Here is a 19,593-nt window from a genome sequence, read left to right on the forward strand (position 1 = left end):
CGCCACTGCGGGGGAACGTATCCGTGGCTTGATTCGATATCTGATAAGATTCACGATTCGGCTCGAGGAAATATATGGTTGTTTTGAATCGTCTTTGCATTCCTCAGAGCTTTAGTCCACTATCTGTCACGATTAGGATGGCTCAGTTTCTGCTGCATTGTTACGGCCGTGGGGCGGAAGTCGTGCATTTCCAGCTCCCAGAACTGTCCGGGTCGGGAAATGTTTGAAATGATGCATACCCGGTTGTGCTTGCTCGGGTACTTTCCAGAGCGCACCCGGCCGAGCGCCGCTCCAGCTATTTACCATTTGTCACTGTGTTCCAAAGTATTTACCTGCTAACAGTCAGTGAGCACTGAGCAGCCTAACCACCGGAAGGGGAAACCTGGCTCATTCGTCATGTCGGCTCTAATTACCACGTGTGCAATGAGCTGGTGCCGTTTGGGCTCCGTTGTCGGAATGTGAAGAACCTGACGGATATGGGTAAACGTACTCGGTCAATGTGAAATGGGCTGCGCCGAAGGCACGTGGAATGACAACTATATTGGGGGAGAATATTGCACTGGAGCCTGCTACATTGTCTGTGTAGTCAATGGGACATTACCACAAGCTTCCTCATCAATGTTGATCAACTTTTGTGGAAAACAGAGTGGCAGTTAGCGGTAACTATTCATGATTCACAGATTTCGGGTACCATACCATTTCCATCGGTTATTGGCAGTGTTGTATTGGTTTCGTGACGTCCAGACACATTAGACGACTTGCTGTAAACACTCCTGCAAGATGTTAGTCGTAATGAAATGCGTGCTGCCCCGTGGACAGCTGTTTAAACATGTCCATTCTGTTTAGAGTCGATTAGACTCTGCAATACCGTTACCTGCGATAACGAACTGCCTAACCTAGTGGCCTCTGTTCACTAGCATAAATAGAGCAATCTACTTCACAAACCGAAGCTGACCTCTTTCAGGGAATGTAATTACACCACGCACTAGTCATTCACTTTGTCGTATTTTCACGGACTGTTTGACTTTGTCCGGTAATTTCCCACCATCAGACTGCCTGCATGCAGCAGCCACTCACTTGCTCCATTGTCGACGAGTACATCATTTGCGGAGCGAGCATCCCACGCACGCAACTTGCATCCCAACAATGGTCACCGCTACTCGCCCAGAAGCCAGGTGTGTGGCACGTGCTGTCAGGTGGCAATGAGGTGAAAATGAAACGGCCACCGACCACGCCACGCAGCGCAATTAGCAGAACGCTAATTGGTGGCGAGATCTGAGCCCCGATAGCCGGCGCAGGCCAGCCGCAGAGTGAGACGGCTTGCCGAGAGACAGCTGGGGTGTGCGCTCAACAATGCAACTGACATGGGTGGGATTTAGCAATGTTGCATAGGGATGCATTTGCATAAGTTGTTTTATGTGCAAGAACTGTTCTTCTTTTGGTGAAATGCTAGCAGATGGGGTAGAAAGAATCTGTTCTTTATTCATTATAACCGGGGTATACGATTCGGTCCGATGCAGCTTATTTGTCGTTTTGATGCATTACAAGACCTGTGTGCTATCCTTATGTTAGTTATCTTTAAGTCAGGGTATGTGACGTAGGATGACTGGGTTTTGACCTGCCCCGGTAGCGCTCCACCATGTGCCCTGCCGTGACTTTTCATCGCCCGCCGTCTGACCCGGCGTGACCCGGCGTGACGCGTCACGGGCAGCGTCACAGAGTGTACCGGCCACCAGCTGCGCCACTTTGTCGTCTCCACCGCGCCGCCTCTGTCTCGGCGCCGCTGCTGCCGCCGCCCGCGGCCACCGCCGCCAGTCAAATTCGCAATTATCGCGCTTCCGACTTATTATCATTAATCAATAATGACGCAGGGAGAGTGGGATGCCGGCGGCCTGGGAACAAACGCTGTCACACTGGGGAGTGGGGAGCGAGCGTCACCGCCGCCTCCACCGCCGCCGCCGCCACCGCTGCCAGCTTCTCTCTGAGGCCGGTGGTCCTGTCATTGTTGTGGGCTGGCAGAGCTGCAGGCAGTTTTGGAAAGGCTGTCTTTGTGGCCGCTTTAGTTCCGTAGACGCTAGGAGGCTACCAGCCAAGTGTTTGTTGAGTTACCCGCTCGAAAGTGATGATGGTCGCCGACAGAAGAAATGCAGAAACGATTAAAATGAATGATAGTTTCTGTCATTCTGAAGCTGTCATTTTCGTCAAGGACTGATGTGTCCAGCATTTGTCACTTTGTGATTGAACTGGCGATTGTTTCACCTCGCAAATATTGCATTTTAATGGTTATTATCGTGCTTCTATCAGTTACAATGTCTTATTTTCGAGTTATCGCATACAATGCTATTATATCTTCTCTTTGTTACCTGTTCTTCTTTTGATCATTCGTCTTTGACTCTGCCCTTTCGCGATACACAAATTATAATTGTAAACTGAAATAATTATTCATCTATATCTTGCACACTGCATTATGCATTCCCCAGGCAACAGCGAAGTCCAAAATACCTCGCCTCAGCGCCCATTTGTCCGCCGACACCACTCTGCCGCGGCGACCGCCGCCGTCGCCACCGGCGCCGCCTCACCCAGCGTATTGATTTCCATACGGAGAGTTATTCAAACTGAAGCAGCCAGCCTGCTCCGCCTTGGCCGCCGGCGCAGCCGGCTCGCCGCGCTGTCGACACCCCGCCGGTTCCCATGCGTTTTTGCGTGCACGCGCTGTCGACCGCCCATTGGCCGCCTCGGGGCTCGGTCGAATGACGTCACTAGGAGGCGGGGCGTCGCCGCTTTAAAGTTGAAAGGGTTAACTTGAGGCATGCAAATCGAAGCGGGCCGGCTATGCAAATGGTCGCTGGGCGGCTGGGGGCGGGGTCTCGGCGCGGCGGGAGGGGCGAGGCGGCGGCGGTCGGGCGGCCGCAGCGCGCCGCGAGGGGACGCTACGTGCAACGTGTGCAGGATGGGGAGGGGGAGGGGAAGGGTAAGTCACGGCAGCTCGGATGCCGGGCGGCGGCGGCGGTGCGGCCCCGCCCCCGTTTGTGGCGACAGCGGCGGGTCGCGCCGCCACCCGTTCGGCCATCAATAATGCGACGAATCAATAATCAATTTGATTCCGTCGCCGGCGCAGTCAAAAATCAAATGAACGCGCGCTGTTTTTGCGGCCGACTGGCGTGTCGCTGCCGACGGCGTGCCGGACCGGCCTCGTCGATAACGACGATCATAGGCTCGGCGTTTTTGTCGCCGTCTCCGGTCCTACATATGCCAATTTTCTATATGGCGTTTTTGTTTGGCTGGCCGGCGACCCGGTTCGAGCACGCCCAAAGGACACGCACTGAGGTCACGGCAGTGGCAGCGGCAGGCGCCGATCGCACCCCTCCCCTCCCCTCTCTTCCCCACCGCACCCCTGCCGGCGGTAGTTTTCTTGAACTGATAAGAAATGCACAATATTGTTTCTTCCGTCGGTAGATACATTGACGGGGCTTTGGCATGTTCTTGTTCGGCATTGTTTGCAAAAGTGAAATAATCATTTTAATTTGATTCACCTCCGGGGGCATCACTTTTCAATTCGGCTTGTTTGTCAGTAAATCCGTGATGCCTCAATACCCACACGATGTATTTGATTGAAAGGATGCGAATGCTCGTTTTTCCTCATCCAAGTGATGTGATATGAACCAGGATGTTCAGGATGTAATTTTCAAAATAATTGTTAGGCATGCCGATAGCCTAATGCCAATTGCCTAATGCAAGCCTTTGACAAAAAAGCTGTTTTATCTGATGAAGATCCTTGTGCCCTCAATCACTGTTTTTTGTAGCTGACTTTGGCAGGCGCATATAAACAATCATGGTGTTGATCTGGAGTTAGGGGCACTGCTGTAAAATGCATAAAATACTGTATGCATGCAATGCACAAAATGCGTTACAAAAAAGGTATTAATTAAAGAAAGTTGATAAAGACGAGTCCAAATCAATTAGCGATGTCCAACGGATCTCACAACTCACTATCTGTTTCATTGACAGTGACAAAAAAAAAACACTGATATAAATGAGCTAATAATGTTTGCATCTTATTGACAGCTTTGTAATACGTCTAACTTTTGTACTAAGGCGCACGTCTACTCCCTTGAACATTTAACCACAGTCAAATAGTATTCCGTTTAATATTGTCCACCATCTCTACCTGTTCTAATCGGAAGTTTCGCTGATCATATAAACATGGTAAACGACTGACTAAGTCACTAACAACTAGTCCAACAAATCGAACACAACGTAGAACAGGTGTAATTACCCTGTTATTCCAACGCCTGATGAATAATCACTTTCCTTCCTAGTGAGGGATTGCTTTCCAGAGTGATTTCAAGTGATCCCCTTTGGAGGGTCTTGGTGGACATCACAGCCTATTCCACGGCTGACAAAGTTGCTGTTCGTTCCTTCCATCGCGGCGCGTTAGGTGGACTGTGGACTGTTTTGTTTGCTCTTGGACAAGCCGCACACCAGGTCCCTCCCTTCGCTTATTACCTGTCTCGCCCACCTATGAATTCGAAGTCACCGATCGGTGCGCCACTCTATACGGATCGTCTGGTGCTGCGCCACTGTACCAGCCAGTGATTAGTCAGAACCCACCTCCCGCCGTGCGTTCTGTCACCTTTGAGTATCGGCCGCACTCACATGCGCCGCGTTTGTAAGCGGCGCTCATTTCTCCTTGCCGGCGCGCTAATGGTGCCCCGTTTCCAGCCTCGATCCAGCGACATTTTCACAGTGGGGAGGCACATTAGGCCGGCTGAAAACTGGCTAAATTTGAATTATGCAGGCAGCCGGCCGGCGGTGTCCAATGCGGGCATACAAAATCAATATGTCCGACTGGCGGGCTACCAATCGGCCGGCGCGTGTCAATGACGGTGGCAGCGGCGAGCGAGCGCGCGCGCCGCACAAAAACCGGCAATTGGGTGCGCGCTGCTAACGGAATGCCCCGGCCGCGGCTGAAGGGTGAGCTGGGACCGGTTGCGGTGGGCAGAGAGATCTTGATGCTTCTGATCGCTACCGGCAGTCTCCGGTTAGAAACAGTTCCTGATCGGTACCAACAGACTGGTTAGCTATTTCTCTTCGTCGGGACAGGTAATCCCGGCTAGATGCATTTTCTGATCGTCGTTCGGCTCGAAATAATTTTGATCGGTATCACCAATCTGCAGTTAGATAAGCGCCAAGAAGAGTACGAAAGAGCCAACACTCCCGACTAAATACAGCGAGTTGTCAGTGCATCGCGTTCCCAGTGATCTCCAGAGGGCTGACCTGACGCGTGAGAGGAAGGGACCTCACCGCACCGCGTGCCGCGACAGTTGCTATCCGGATGGAAAGCCCTGGACGGCATCTAATGAGGTTGCTGCGCCGCGGACTGGAGTTCGACGACCGTGGGCTTGTTGATGAAACAACTGGATGTGGTGTAAGCTAGAGGCAAAGTGGGAGCAGAACTTGAAGTTAGAGATGGAGTTTGGCGACAGTCAGAGTCGGGGTAGGAATCGGAATATGCAACCCGATGACTGCTGTCCGAGATCTCGTATCACATTTCTTTCACGACTTCGATCATGGATCATTCCTAGGTGTAGTGGCCATGAGTGAAGGTCAGGGACGGGCCTGGGTGCACGGTAACTCGGTTTGGGCACGGGGAGGTGGGTCGATCACACCCCCCAACCTCCCGCGGAGTCGGCTGGCCGACGGGAATGCTCAGTCCACCGCAGTCGGCATGTGAGTCACCCCATGACTCGGTTAATTTCTACCGGTAGTCAGTGACATAGCCAGTTGCAGTGGCATGGGCAGTGGCAAGGGAAGGGTTCTGTAGGGCAGTGCCATGGTTAGAGGGTTGAGTGGGCTCCGTTCGGAGAGTCGGTCAGAAGTGACGCGTCTGAAGCTCCGTGTGTGCCAGGGCACCTTCTCAAGCGCTTGGAGGGCTAATGATGTGACATTTCTGGTAGGTGCGGCTGCTTGTGCGGATGTGGTTGTGTAGATGCGTTGCCCTATCGTGGTATATAGGGGCCGAGGAGTGTCTCTTCATCTGGATAACTTCTTTGCAGAACTCTGCATGGTTTTTATCGTCTTCCATGAACGAAACGCGCAAAAAAGGCCCATCTTCTCAGTACAAATCAAATGGGAATGAAATCGATACCTGTCGGCTAAAGGCTCGCTCACTTTTTCTCTGGTGAGACCAAGTTTCAAGGAATCTGCATAAAGACTGTCAGATTTTGCTTCGTTTATGACTCATTTGCTTGATGGCAATGATGACGAAGGGGATCATATTCCTAATGCCTCGATCATATTGAGTTAATTTGCATGAATTTGTATCATTAACATCATATCTGTTCAGCCTGTGCGGAGAGAAAGACATTCTGATAAGTTCATCTCTCTCGCGCCCAGGTGCGGGTAAAGATCAATTCCATCACCCCTCCTCCGCGCTCTCCCTCTGCTCCCACGCTCTGCCAGCAGCCGGACGAGTTTCTGGCCATTGCCACCAGCGTTCAATTTGCTAATACGCTTTCGGTTGGCGGCGGGCGGCAAGCCCCATATGTTTCAAAACTATACGGCCTGTCTTTACGATCGGCGCGGCGCGCCTGAATATGCCGTCGGGTGACGATCGTGGCGCACCAGCGGCAGCTGCGCCGCACCTCGCCGCAGCGCGCCACTCTGCCCACCATCTAATCTCTTCTCGGGGAGTCGTAGATCGCGTCCCGGCCGCCCGCGCCCGCCGCCGGCACGGCCGGCGCGCGAATATTCATTCCCGACTGCAAGTTTAATCGGGCGGCGTCGGCGGCGGGAGGACGGCCGTCGACGCCGACGCGCCGCCGTCGCCGCCGACGCGCCGCCGTCGCCGCCGACGCGCCGCATACTAACGCCACAATCTGGCTGGTCCCAATCGGCCATAAATGAAATCTCCATGCATTAGGCAGGCGACGGCCGTTTTGGTGGCGGTCGGCGCCGGCGCCGCGCTGGAATATGCGCGGCGCGGAGTAAACGGTGGCGCCGGGCCTCCTCTGGGGCGCGCGCGGCGTCGACTAGACGACTCCCCGGGCGCCGCCGGACGCGCCGACTTGCGCCGTGCACGGGCGATGGAGGGGGCCCGGAGGGGTCCTCACCGGCCCGCAGCAGCCACCGGCACCGCTCTCCTCTGCCTGTCGACGGGCAGAGGAGCGGCTGGAGAGGACAAGGAGCACAGACACGCTGGATGGCGGAGGAAGTATGGGAACGGATGCCGGTAGATGCAGATGGAGATTAAGAAGGGTAGCTTGTTAAAAAGAAACGAGTATGACGTTAAACAAAAATTTGTTGAGAAATAGAACTTTTATGCATAAGGCGTAAAGTTACTCAAGAGATCAAATTATCTTCATAAGCGCAGTGTATGTTGTGAGTAACTAGTCTCAGTACTTGCTCAATCATCCTAATCAGGAGCGATTAGTCCCAATATGAATACCCCTCTAACTGGCGCTCTATTTCCGTTCCAGGCGATCACCTACAAAAGATGGAAAGGGAGCTGCCCTCCTCACCAGTCAACATGAAAGGTCAGTGTTCACTGCATGCAGTGCCCACTGGGGTGACCAGCGGGCTGTCCAAGGGCCCGGCCACTACTCAATGCCAGCCGGGGTGGCCGGCCGACCGGCCCCGGCGTTGTGCCGTGCGATAACGGCCGTCGGAAGGGTTCACTGGGGCTCGAGCGGCCCTCACCGGGGAGCCGGACACCGTCCACAGAGGGGAGAAAAATGGAGATGACGCCCATAACATCGCGCCGACCGCGCCTAAGAGTGTGTCGACAGGTCTGAGCCGCGAGGGAAAACATACGCCCGTGGCTCGCAAATCCACTGTTGACTTTTTAGGGGAGCGCGGCGGCTTGACTGAACGAGTTTTTTATCGAACATTGTTTCTGAAAATGTAAAAACAAACAGTTTTATCGGATATTAGAGGCTGAAACGAATGCATTTTTAAATTTCATTTAGTAAAACATATGACAATATATTTTTGAAGTTACAGCGGACCGTTTTGTTTACTTTGATATGATTCAATTATGGCGCTACTGTTTGTGTCATGCTTACACCTCCGCCTTGTTTAAACAGCACCGGGGCGCGTTGTAGCGGCGTTTTTCTAGCCGGCTAGTTATGGACTGGATTCTTTGTACTCCATTACCAGTCCATGTGGCGCTGTTTTTGTTGCGAGCCGAGCATCACCGGTAGGTTTTTGTGCAGCTACCTGATGTCTCCAGACACGCGCCGTGCGCCGAGCCACCGGGTATGTTAGCTGGCCACCTCACAGCCCAGCTGTAGTGACAGGTCACAGCCACGGACGAGTCACTGGTTATTGGTCACTGGTCACTGGTCAGTGGTAAGTGGTCACTGGTCAGTGGTCACGGTCACTGACTGATGGGCGTGAGTCGGTTCGTGACGGGGCGCCTCATCACCGGTTACAACTGCCACGGTTATGCGCTTTATCCTTGAAAAGGAATAACTCTATTCTAAGACATGCTTGCTATTTAACATCGCTAAAGGCGTCCTACTTGCCCACTTGCCACGGTGTGGAAGAACGTACCATAGAACGCCTGAGCTCCGTGGAACGCCATTTTATGTTGTGTTGACCATGGATCATAAAGCAGGCGCATAAAAAATAAAAAGTCCATGGGCCAGGCTTCTTACTAGCGCGTTAGCATGACTGCCTAACGCATTTAGCACGGCTGACTAGCTCTGTCCTGTCTCGGTGGTGCGCTGTCCGCCATGTTGTGTAATAACGTGTCACTCTGATGTCTCCGTGACGGGAGCTGTCCACGCGATGACGGTCCCCCATTGTGCGCGGGGACAAAAACGCTCCCTCCCCAAAACCGCTGGTGTGTACCCTCAACTAGTCGACAGTCGTCACCCCTTCCCCTCGTCAAACTCGACTCACAGGAAACCCTTAGTGCCGCGCCCCAGGCCATCGGCACCATTCCACACTCTTCGAAAACGGAGAATTGTTTAACCGGGACATAGGTAAACGATTTATGAGTCGTTAATAGTCCTTTATGTGCCCGGCATACGGAGGTTCTTCCATCTTTTATAGTAACTCTAAATTTCACCTGCCGGGACCGGCGGCGCGCACGGCGGCGGCGGCGGCGATGGCGGCGGCGGCGGCGGTGTTACGGGAAGTGATGGAGAGTTGAGCAGAGACTAGCTGTAATGCCACAACGGCGGGACGGCGGCCGTAGAGACTCGCCTTGCGTCCAGAGGTCTGTCGACTGATCAGCCGGCCACAGCGGCCATTTCAGAACAGCGCCCACTCACCAGCAGCCCTCAGCTGCAGTCAGACCGGGCAACGGAGGCAGGCCAACAGTCTCGACGCCAACCGTGTCAGGCGCGATTTGCTCGACGAAGTTTTATGACTCCGCTTTAGCTGTCTCGCATCACGAAAATTGAGGTGTTTTTAGCGGCGCGCCTCGGCCGGTAAAAAGGCTGCCCAGTTTCCGGCAGGACCTGACGTCTGTTAAAGTAATGTGTCGCCGACGGTACCGACGAACGTCCTGCGCATAAATCGTACCTAGTGCGCGACTTCCAGCTGAATCAGGCCACCCAGCCTGCTGTGGTATACCGCCGGCACCCTTCTCCCTCATCCAAACCCTGATCAGTCTCCCGGATGGCGCTGCATTGGGGAGAAGACAGGACTGCGCAGCCACATATCATTCTAATTCCGGCGCGGCCAGCCCGTCGGTGGACGGCCATTGTCGTTGCCAAATTGAATAGCCCCTTTGTCTGGGACGCAGATGCTGAAACTTTTTCCGTCGCGTTTCTATCCTTGTTTGTTTGATTTTATTTATCCAGCCACAAACGAAGGCTTTATTCTGCCACCAGCGCCGGACAGCGGTGGCTGAAAATGCCGCCCGAATAAAACCCAGCCCACGGCGGCGGCGTCCCGGCGGACGACGAGCCGCAAAAGATTCGAAAAGATTTCTGCATGGGAGAGTGTGCAAGACGACTCAAGTTGGCGGCCACCCGGGGCCGCGGAGCGGAGTTGGCTCTGCGGCCGGGGAGGCTCCAGTTGAAGCCATTAACCCGTCGGCGAGCCACGGCAGTCAGCAGTCGGACGGCCGGTCCGGAATACGATAATGGAGTGCTCCCGTGAAGCTAATGGCCGGTTTTGCCACACAATCCAGGCAGAGCGCCACCGTCACGGGCAGGCACCGGTTGAAACTCCAACACCACAGACCCGCTGTTTGGTCCGTCTGCGGCGGCGCACAATAATGAAATAACAAATCACCTATAGTGATATCGATATAACACCAGCGGGCAGGAGCCATACTCGCACACTGCAAGGTGGCTGGCTCCGCTGGTTCTGGCTGGTTCCACTGCTACATACGGATCCGGTGGTATCCTAGCTATTAGCTAAAAACGTGAGCAGCTCCGAAGGATTTACGGTGTTACCGAGAGCAGATACGTGGATCCAGGCATACCGGGATGTCCTTGTAACTGAGTAGCGTGCAGACAAAGATGATTGACTTGCGCGCTACTTTGTGCTCCATTTCTGGAGTGCAATGTGTCAGGTATGTGCCGTTAGCCTGGTGAAGCGATTCTACCCATATGAAGACCAACCATTTGCTTAATGCTTTCAGAAATCTGACCAGTCACTGAACGATTATTGCGACAAACTAAACAAAAGAGAGAGCGAAAAAAAAACGAATGTATATAATCGGCAAAGTTGCGCTCCAATATTTAAGCTCTAGCATATAAGTACTCATTAAAAGAAATTGTTGTCTTATTTAACTCCATGTCGTCTGTATTTTGGAACAAAATGCACTTGAGGCCAGCACTGTTCTTAAAAGAATACGCCAAGTATACTTGGCGTGGATATACTGCTCAAGCAGGTATGCAAACTACTGTATTATTTCGGACTTACCTAATTAAATCCGCCGGTGCGTTTGCATAAGCTGCCTCTTTTGACACTTCTGTGAACATTGAAACAGGTGAAACTCTATTATATAACAGACCACCCTGGATCATTATAACGCCTGTGAACGACCTCGAGTTGCGCTTTTTGGTGTCTCTCGGCACCCTGTTTTCCGGCGTCTCAGGGGAGATCAGGCGGGGTCTAACATTCCCCAGCAGGGCACCAGAGTCTCAGTAGCGGTCAGGCACGGACTTTGTCTCCATTGCTGCCGCAGTAACCGCAGCACGGGTACAGTGAGTGCCCGTCGCACGGATGTGGCCATGTCAGAGAGCGCCAGGGCCGAACCGGACGAGTTTCACCGCGCGGCCAGACGACCGGCGGATTACGGTACGGTGACAAACTGCCGTGTCACATTTTCAGGTTGTGGTTTTTGCTGGCTGGTCGGACAGTGTGATGGGCTAGCTAGCTGTCAAGTTTACGACTGCAGACTGCTGCTAAGACTGCTGTACTTGTGCGGCGGTTTCGGGATCGGCGGTTCGCCCTCTCGGCTTGCAAAATGCTCGCCTGTCAAAGTTTGCAGATCATTTTTGTGGGCTTTGATGGCGAACACCGGGGACATGCATGATTACAGTTCATTACATTTGATGTTTTATTAAGCAACCAGGAATGACATGTGAGCACCTGGGCGGTAAAAAGAGGCGGGTTTCTTGTCTCTTTGTCGAGCTGAGCAGCGCCAGCGACTCGGTCGAGGTTTGCAGGTTGTGGTGCGCACCTGGCGGCAGAGCGATGAACTATTAGTTTGAGTACCTACGCCTGGCGCTTGAACGGGAGAACAGTGGTAACCGGGGACGACTGTATTATCAGTGTTATGATTAGTGCTTGAATAAGAAAGTGATTTATTTTGAAGTCTTCCTTCAGGTTTTCGAACAGAGCTGACAAAGAAGCAACGTTATATATTTTTATGGAGTTTAAATTGTTTATATTTTCAATAGGTAGGCAGCCTTTTCACATAGGTAATAGAAATATTGTTCATTGCGCTTACCTAGGTTACAGCAATAAATTAGATGGCACAAAATTAAATAATAAAATAAACTATACAGCTAGTTTAATTCTACAGCGCCATTGACATATGCTGCAGCGCCGGAAGCACCATCGCTGAGAACGCCCTGCCGTTCACCCCGAGTCCGCCGGCGCCAACGTCTTTCGTCGGCCGTGCGTCGAATTCGTCGCCTTACTCGGTCGGCGCGGGGGCCATTTCTGACCGGCAAACTACGGCCATAATTCTAGCCAAGATTCATCTATGCAAAGGGCGATAAGGGCCACCGCCCGGCCGGCCGGCACGCGATTCTCAGCCGTACGGTGTGCTGAGTATGCTGGATTCGGTCGGGCCGCGAGCCGGCGGAATATTTTGAGCATCGTCAGGCTATCATGGCGGCGGCTACAAATTTCCCAGATGACTAGATTTGAATTTGCTGCGAACGTCGGCCGTCGGCCGGGCGCGCCGTGTCTGGGATTGGGATGAGGCCACTGTCCGAGCCTCGTGCGAGGCGAGCGGAGTGGGCGGACTGTTCCTATCACGGCGCAATGCGCTGCTCCTGGACATCATCTGCCGCTGCGAAATGCCAACGGAGCGGCAGCGCCGTGCATATATTGCTATCTGAAGAGGCCAGATATTCGCTGCGATCATACGCGATTTGCGTGATTGCCGCCTTCGACGCTCAACAAGCGGTATAATCGACTTTTCTTGCGCTGATCCTGAACTACGTGCTGGTAATAGCGCGGAGATAAAGGAACACAATTATACTAGGTTTCATTTTGACATGTGTCACCGTACTCGATAACCCCTCGTTACCCGGCTCCGTTCATCACGTCTTGCGTCGCACGCATTAGAGCGCCGCTTCCAGCCAATGTCGGCGGTCAGTCGTCGCAACTAGTCGCTGTCATATTCTCGGTACCGCTACCTGCGTCATTCGCAGTGTTGCCAAGCCGGACGCGGCCGGCAGCGATGCCGTTACCAGGTGGTCTCTCTCGCCGAGAACACTCACCGTGTCACCGGGGCGACCGCTGCTCGGTGACCTGCCGCGCGTCCGATCAACCGACCGACGGACCGACGGGGCCGACCGGGCGGCCGGTGCTACCCCGAGCGCGCTGCCGAGGCGCCGTCGGCAGGGCGTCGCGCCGCGCCGCTGCCGGTATGTAGTCAAATCAGCAGCCGTCGAGGCGAGGCGAGCCGGAGCGTGCAGCTGACGGCCGGATCGATCGCCGGTGGACACCGTCCGTCCGTCGAGCAGCCGACGGGCGCCGCTGCAGCCGCCGGGTGCCTCAGTCAACAGGGGCCGTCCGAGCGGCCGCGGACGGCCGACTGCGCGCTTCAGTCGCAGTCAATAGTGCCGAATTCGCGCCGGCCATTGGCAGGCTGGGACCGGGCCAACGCTGGTCCACACTGAGATAGAAGGGTGATCTGAAAAAGTAGCTAAACTCACTTGACGTGCCAAATCTTAAAATTTAGGAGCCATGTCAATATAAAAAATGATATTATTTAGCACCTAAGAACTGAAAATTTGTCAACTTCTTTGACGGAATAGTTATGATGTATATCTGGTAGATAGGTGCTGCTTTTTAAATATAACTAGGTGTCCAGCATTACGCGCAGCGTAATAAGTCAATTTTCAATAAAATCGGCCTACTGTTAACGCCAGACCCCTTGAGACCCTAATTTTTCGCGATTACTTTTAAATGCGTGAAGGAATTTCAACCAAGCTCAGGACATGGCCGTTTCAAGACAGGCCGAAACTTTTACAATTTAGATATTTTATCGCCATTTCAATATTTCAGGCACTTGTCATTGACTCGTAATGTTAACTGTTTTTCCATCCTGGATAGAGGCTTTCTACGTCATATGACATTAGGCTCCGCCCACGACTGCGGCATTGACCCGTGCCCATCAGCGACCTCTGTACAAACGACACCCCTGCCATCTGTGAAGGACTATGAATTTCGCTGACGCTTCACGTGCTATGAGTCAATTGCAGCAGACGGTCAAGTAAATGTAAGGCTCTTGTTGACTCTTGTATATAGGACCAAGAGGACCATCACTCCTCAACCTACTACTCAGTCGTGCTTCGAACAAACGTTAACGATTCCTAACTGCCGGGCTCGGTGACGTGCCGGAAGTAGCCTGCCGCCTGCCGCGCGTCGGAGCCTGCGCGCTCCAGCTGTCCCCGCTCTCACTAAGCGAACTGCGAGCCATCGTTTTTGGCCTCAGCAGCTCGTCGGCCTGTGGAGATGATGGGATCAGCATCCACATGTTTCGCATGTCCTTCGACTCTATTGGTGAGGTGATTTTGCACTTGGTCAACTCCAGCATCACCCAATCCGACGTTCCTGCATCCTGGAAACACTCACTAGTACACCCAATCCTCAAATCCGGTGATCCATCCGATCCGTCCAACTTCCGTCCCATCTCAATTGTCCCAGTCATTTCTAAAATCCTCGAAAGAGCCGTCCACCAGCAGCTCTATGCGTATCTATCCGAAAACCACCTCCTTTCCCCAAACCAGCATGGTTTCCGTCCCCGTCACTCCACCGAAACCGCGCTAACATCCGTATCTGACCATATCCTCTCCTCGTTCGACCATGGAGAAGTGTCCCTTCTCTGCCTGCTGGACTTGACCAAGTGCTTTGATGTGATAGACCACTCAAGACTCCTTTCAAAATTACAGGCTCACGGCATTCATACGTCCTGGTTTTCAGCCTACCTTAGAGGTCATACTCAAAGCGTCAGCTTCACTGGCGCACGGGGGGAGGTTAAAACATCCCGTCCGCTGCCCAACAACATCGGCGTGTTTCAAGGTTCGGCCTTAGGGCCTCTTTTATACTGCGTGTTTGCCAACGATCTACCTCAATTTGCACAGGACGCATTTGTAGTTCAGTATGCGGACGACACTCAAATTTTAGTCAATGGTAAAAAATCTCAACTTTACACAGTCGTCGCCCGTATGGAAAACGTTCTTAGCTCACTCGACATCTGGTTCCGCTCGAACGGGCTCAAAGTTAACGCCACTAAAACACAGCTGATGTTGTTGGGCAGCCCCCAAAATTTGCGATCTTTGCCTGACATTAAAGTAGTATTTCGCGATCATCCTTTACTCCCCGTACCAGAAGCAAAAAATCTCGGCCTGGTATTTGATCGTTCGCTCAACTGGACAGCACACATTTCCGCCGTCACTAGACGCTGCTTTGGAGTCTTGAGTGGTCTGTCGCATCTGAGAGGACATCTACCACCCACCGTTATCCTGACGCTTGTGAACGCCCTGGTCATATCACAGGTCAGATACTGTTTATCGGTGTACGGCGGCACTAGTAAGGAGAACTTATGTCGTGTTCAAAAGGTGCTGAACTATGCTGCCAAGGTTGTATTCGGTCGCAGGAAGTATGACCACGCATCTGACCTGCTGCGGCGGCTGGAGTGGCTCAGCGCAGATCAGCTAGTGTCGTACCACACTCTCAGCCTGCTGCACAAGGTACGCCGCAGCGGGGAACCCGAGGAGCTGGCAGCCGGTCTCGCCACTGTGGCCGAGGCCCGCGGCCGCGACCGGGACGTGGTCACGCGACAGGACCACCTGCTCCACGTGCCGCGGTGCCGCACCGAGATGGGGAGGAGGCGGTTTCAGTGCCGCGGGCCGGCCGCTTATAACGCGCTGCCGCCCGACCTGCCGCGGCTACCTCCGCACCTGTTTGGCTGCCGCCTCAGGCGGCACCTCAGAGTTGGAACCGATTTAAGACGCGACTGAGTTTTTGTGTGTATGTGTGTGCGTGCGTGTGACAGTTGTATGTTTGATCGTTGTCATTTTGTGCCTACTCTCCCATTGCCGATTGACGTCCATTTGTTTTATCACGTGACGAAAGGCAGTAATAGCCGCAAGTATATTGCGGATGTCCTTAATACAGTATGAGATGAGATGAGATGAGATAACAAATACGATTTTCGATGTAGGGTATCTGTTTGAAATACGAGCGAGCCGTATGATGTGAAGCTCAGGCAATTAACTTATTATTGCGTTGTTCGATGGTTGCATAGCGATGTACAAATCGGCAGCTACTTGGTGACATCCGACATCCCATTATCGCATTATTTGCAACGCCATAGGCTTTAAATACAGGTGAATATTTCCTAACCTTATGTCAGTTATATGCCATCTGCCCGTCATTTGCAGCTTATAAAAAAATATATCAGCGAACATATCAGCATTGTAGAAGCAATGCGCATTCAGCATTTATGACTCCTTAGTCATCATGTCACTCTCTGGGCACTGTCAGCCAAGACGCTACGCACAACTCCGCCGGCTTTCGGCACCGCTCGACCGTCGCCCGTCCCCGCTCCCCGCCACAGCGAGAGTGACCGCGCGCCGGCCCGAAACCGCCGCAGGCCAAGACCACAGAGGCGGGGCTTAGCTGTGACGTCATAACGTATCACAGACTGACTGGTGATAGCCTCTACACACCGGATGAAAATCTTGCTCGAAATTTAACATTACGAGTCAATGACAAGTGCCTGAAATATTGAAATGGCGATAAAATATCTAAATTGTAAAAGTTTCGGCCTGTCTTGAAACGGCCATATCCTGAGCTTGGTTGAAATTCCTTCACGCATTTAAAAGTAATCGCGAAAAATTAGGGTCTCAAGGGGTCTGGCGTTAACAGTAGTAGCGGCCGAGTTATGGCCAGAATAAATTTCGCGTCTCCTCCTGGCCGGCGGTGCTCTGTTCCGGTATTCATTGCCAAAGGTCAGTGACCTTCCGGCTCTGATTTCACCCAGTTTTGCAAGCGAAGAAACTGAGCCTAATCCGTCTGATCGGCGCCGGCCGCGGCCAAAATTCCGCAAAGATGCGCCCGCCACGTGCAAACCGGCGAGCGCACCCCCACCAAAATTTAATACGACAAACAGATGCACGCGTCTGACTTGCGCCCAAAATTCCACTCCCGTAGCCCGCACAGTTCCACAATCCACAGCAATAGCCCGCCAAGCGTGACTGACGCGTCACATACATACATACATACATACATACATACGGACGTTTTGATTTTTATATAAGTGAATTCGTCAATCAACGGCTGCCTTGTCAATCCTCCTACATACGCCTCACGGCATAGTTTCAAGGCAAAATAGATAGTCAAATTGTGTGCGTTGCTAATGTCGTCTTCCGACAACGTTGGCTTCCGAGTGTCCCTGTCCCCAAGTGTCCTCACTAACAGACAGGTGAAGCCATTAGACGTCCTGAAGCGTCCGGCAAGTGCGTTCTACCGCGGTGTCGGAACCCATGCAAAATCCCCATCAGCATGTCCCATTTGGTTACAGCACAGTATCGGGGATGCGTCAAAGCATACATCGAAAAACGGCCCTCCGGAGACGAAGTAACTGCTCATTGTCCGCTCAGAAAAAAGGAAATAAATTGAGGGGAGCAGCCCGCGCGGGGAGCGGTGAAAAATTAGCGGACGAGGAGGGGCGGCGGACGGAGTGTGCCGAGACCGGCTCCGTGGCGATCCGGCCAGCCGAGGTGCCGGAGCGTACATACATCACGGGCCGCCGGTCAATTATCACCGGTCTGCGGAGGAGACCGTCCGGCGTCGCCGTGCTGGGACGCTGGGACGAGTCGGCGGCGGCCGGCCCCTAATCAAAGACCCTCTGCGCCGGCGGATAGAGTCGCGCTCGTTAGTTGTCATTCCATTTACTCTTGGCTCCTACGAATGGCAACGCCAGTGTGTGAGTGCAGTAATTCTGGTATGCGAGAAGTTTACGGGAAATCGCAAACAAATGGTTAATATCCAATCTGCTACCATTTTCTGGCTAAAATGTAATTTTGTGCCCGAGCAATCAGCGAGAAATGTCGTTATGGCGCACCACTGAAAATCAGGAAATACCTTGCCTTTGCTTGGCTGGAATGAAGAGTGGCTAATGGCCCATCTAAATAATATAAGAGCATGATTAGATGTTTCACGTTAGCCTGTTGCGGCACGAAAATTAATGGTCCAGTTTTCGCATATTCTCTAGAGATAGGCGCGCTAGGTTGAAGTCATTCATGAATTACTGAAGGGAAATTCATGTCATTCCGGCATGTTGCTGTACATACGTGGTGAATCAAGTCAATAAATACTGCAAGGGCCACATTCCATGGGTATTTATAGTTACCTAAGTCATGGCATGTTCAAGCCTCACAAACCCTTGCTGAAGACCGCTGTATTAGTAAGATGTAGATATTGCAGCCTATGTTGACTGCAGTCCAGGGTGATAAGATTGAAATAAAGAACAGTAGATGCTGATATAAGATATTCAATAGTTTAAGCAATTGCCATCCGTCTCCCTCCGCCTGTCTCTCCGGCCGGGCAGTTCGAGCCTCTGACGTCACGCACCTGTACTGGTATGCTGTGCCGCCGAGCACCAGCGCTGCGGGAGACTGCAACACACTGCATAAAGGGAACGGAATCTCTTCCATGGGAGTGACCGGGTCAAGCACCGATGCCCATCTTTGGAAATATAAATGCATTAGCGATATCAACCCATCTGGGTCATATTAAGCCTGTTACCCTATTTTGGTATACACAAAATGTGGCAACACCAATATGATCCGTTCATATTTTTGTAAGAGATAGTCTCTTCTCTAGCACGAACCAAATATTCTACACGCAGTCCTAGTTAACGGCAACTGGAGCTCGCTCGATGGCAGCTAATCCCATTTCCTATCGACACGATTTTACACAGGATCAAGCCACGTCAGGCTGTTTTGTTTTCTTCGCTGTCGGTTATCTATATCTCATCCTATACCTCAGCGCAGAGCGGCGTGAGACGCGAGTCCCGTCAGCCACCCTCCAGCTGCCTTTTGGGCCTCCCCTCCGGCCGCTCCTCTCCCCTGTCCATCAATCGCGGCGGTGGCTTGTTGCGGTTTATCTGTTTTCATCCTCGGACGGTTTCAATCACATCTCCATCCCTATCTGTCCACCTGATGATCGGAGGCGCGGCGCCAGTGCCGATTTGACTGCGCACACACGCCACCGCTTCTCCCCTTTGACGGCTCGTGGCCGGCCTTTTCAGTCCGGCGCTCCCCCGTCGAAAGGGCGCCACGCGCATCTCAAATCGCCACTCGATCAAAAGAAAACACTCTGGCGTCAGGCCGAATACAGCGCGGACAAGGGTGTTTTGTCAAGAATTTGAATTTTTCAGCGATTAGATTAGCTCTAAAATTGCCGAGATTTATCCGTTGCGGAAGGGGTTGTCAGCCGTTCAGATTGGGTTAGTGAAATAGCAAAACGACCGGATACGCCACGATGAGCGGGGAGCGCGGCAGCTAAATTATGCTGGCGTGTTGGTAAGAGGTGTGGGGGATCTCCACTGTGACAGTGCGTCTCGAGCCACAGCGCCTTCGTCTCCGATTAATCTGCTTTGGGCGATCAAGAATAACTACATCTCCATTATCACGAAATCAGTCAGAGCGCGGCCGTAATTTTGTGCGGATTTTCTGCCGGATCGAGTCGGCAAGCTGGGCGGCCATAAACTGCGAGCCCAGCGCTGCCTGGCCAGGCGTGAACTGGCTCGGCGCCACTGACCGACGGTCGTCGCCGCCGCCGGCTGCCGCCGCTCAGCTCAGATTATACTTTCATGATGGGTCACATCATCAACGTAAGCTCATCCCATCCGTGCGGCCGCGGCGGCCATCCATGTTG

The 19,593-nt window shown here is 52.9% G+C and overlaps 1 protein-coding gene across 4 annotated transcripts in view; it reads left to right on the forward strand.

The window, feature by feature from the left end:
• LOC122367168 (POU domain, class 2, transcription factor 3-like) overlaps positions 1–19,593 on the forward strand; it is a 70,061-nt gene that overhangs the window by 36,875 nt on the left and 13,593 nt on the right. For all 4 annotated transcript variants that reach the window (XM_043340042.1, XM_043340043.1, XM_043340044.1 and 1 more), the window contains exon 2: positions 7,479–7,535. In XM_043340042.1, coding sequence (XP_043195977.1) covers positions 7,479–7,535 — 57 coding nt within the window. The remainder of the gene's footprint in view (positions 1–7,478; positions 7,536–19,593) is intronic.

The sequence above is a fragment of the Amphibalanus amphitrite genome, unplaced genomic scaffold (genome assembly GCF_019059575.1).
Source record: "Amphibalanus amphitrite isolate SeventyFive unplaced genomic scaffold, NRLGWU_Aamphi_draft 000854F_arrow, whole genome shotgun sequence".
NCBI classification, from domain to species: Eukaryota; Metazoa; Arthropoda; class Thecostraca; order Balanomorpha; family Balanidae; genus Amphibalanus; species Amphibalanus amphitrite.